Raw genomic sequence first — 1,914 nt, 5'->3', positions numbered from 1 at the left:
CCGGCAAAAAAAAAACTTTTAAAAAAAAAAAAAAAAAAAAAAAGAGGCGTACGCTGAAGTGCGCGATTTTCCTATTTTATTAAAAAAAAAAAAGACAACTGTACAGGTTTTTTCTCCCAGCTCCCGGGTGTGACACGTTACGCACTAGCCCTAGATGAGTATATATACATATACACACATGCACACAAACCTACCTCGGTAAAACTACTGAAATCCAAAACCCACTGCACTGTGCCTTGCTGCCCACTCCCCCCACCCATCTACCGCTACTTAGAAAAAGACTCAAAGGAAAAAGCCGGAAGGCTTTTCAAAGGCTGGTGGTGGGGCTGCAGTCCCACCAGACCAAGCCAAGCCACCCCTTGGTACAGGAGGAACAACAAAAAATAAGGGGGGGGAGTCCTCCAAGGACACAACCCATTAATTGTGTGGAAAAACCCCAATTTCAAGAGGGCACACTGAGGCACTTGGCTGGCTGACTCCCCACCCTTCCTCCAAAGTTTCCACTCCCTTTCAACAGAGAGGTTGCCCAAGCCCTAGAGAAATGCCCCCCAACCCAGAGAGAAGGTACAGCTGCCCCCAACCACGGTCACTTGGATCCCCTTCCTCTTCCCAAAGACAATAGGGAGGCCACAAGGCAGACTAAGAGAAGTGAGAAGGAATGGGTCAAGCCCCCCCTGCTCTGCTCACACTGGAGGCAGAAATCAGCCCAGACAGGTTTTTTCCCACCTCCCTCCTCTCCCCCCCCCAGCCCAAGGTTCTGCTTCTCTCACCGGGGTGCCCAATTTAAAGGAAGCTCACTTACAGAATCTCTTACAAACCCTAAGCTTCCTGGGCTCCCTCTCTCCTGGCCAGAACAGTCTTGATCTGTTCCCTCCTCCCCATCCACTTTCGTGGCAAACAAATCATTAAACAACCCCCACACACAAGCCCCCCCAGATCCCTAAACCCATAGAGATTAATAGCAAATCGACAAAATGAAACGTAAGTACATCCTCATCGTTACAGAGATGATTGGTTGTTGCCGTTCTTGCACAACTGGTTAAGAAAAAAATAAAAAGGAATCATCCCACAATTTCTGAGGAATCCAAATTCTGTCTTTGAAATTCAGAATAGAAAGGGTTAGGGGTTGCAGATGAGAATCAGGGGTGGGGAAAGGTATTTACAGAAAACAGACAGGAAGGAGCGTCCACTAGGAAAGCCTTATCACTTCTTCTTGCCCGCCCTCTTGGCGCTGGACTTTGCTTTGGGCTTCACAGGTTTGGCCTTCTTGGGCTTGGAAGTCTTGACTGGCTTAGCCTTGACAGTCTTGGGCTTTTTGGCTTTCCTGGGCGTGGCAGCCGGCTTCTTCTTGGCCTTCTTGACTGGGGCGGCTTTGGGTTTCTTGCTTGGAGCTTTGGAGGCAGCCTTCTTCGGCTTGGCTGCCTTTTTTGGCGTGGCCACCTTCTTGACTTCCTTCTTGGTCTTCTTGAAGGCCACTGACCTTTTGGGCTCATCGCTCTTGGCCAGCCGGAAGGACCCCGAGGCACCCACCCCTTTGGTCTGCTTGAGGACCCCGGTGGTGACCAGGCGCTTGATGGACAACTTGATCTGCGAGTCGGCGTTCTCACCCACCTTGTAGTGGCTCTTGATGTACTTCTGGATGGACTGGCGCGAGGAGCCCGCGCGGTTCTTCTCGGCCTGGATGGCAGCCACGATCATGTCCGAGTACTTGGGGTGGTCTGTGGACTTCTTGGAGGCCTTGGCCCGTTTGGGCTTGGCCGCAGGGGCGGACGTGGAGTTCTCGGTCATGGTCACCTGCCTGGTCCTGCTGCCGAAGGCGCCTTCCCGAGGGCCAGCCCCGGTGGGAGGCTGAGCGAAGTCCGACGCGGCGTGTGCTCTCGGGCGGCCGACTGACAGGCCGGCGCGGAGTCCGGC

General features: G+C 53.0%; 1 protein-coding gene across 1 annotated transcript; it reads right to left on the bottom strand.

Moving 5' to 3' along the window:
- Positions 1–59: 59 nt before the first annotated feature.
- H1-0 (H1.0 linker histone) lies at positions 60–1,908 on the bottom strand. The gene has a single exon (XM_006166237.2). It carries the CDS (start codon positions 1,786–1,788, stop codon positions 1,204–1,206), a length of 585 nt encoding a protein of 194 aa, XP_006166299.1. The 5' UTR covers positions 1,789–1,908; the 3' UTR covers positions 60–1,203.
- Between the last annotated feature and the right edge of the window lie 6 nt (positions 1,909–1,914).

This window comes from Tupaia chinensis, unplaced genomic scaffold, assembly GCF_000334495.1.
Source record: "Tupaia chinensis unplaced genomic scaffold, TupChi_1.0 Scaffold144197_2, whole genome shotgun sequence".
Lineage (NCBI taxonomy): Eukaryota > Metazoa > Chordata > Mammalia > Scandentia > Tupaiidae > Tupaia > Tupaia belangeri.
The sequence above is the reverse complement of the archived record's forward strand: the minus strand, read 5'-3'. Positions and strand labels throughout refer to the sequence as shown.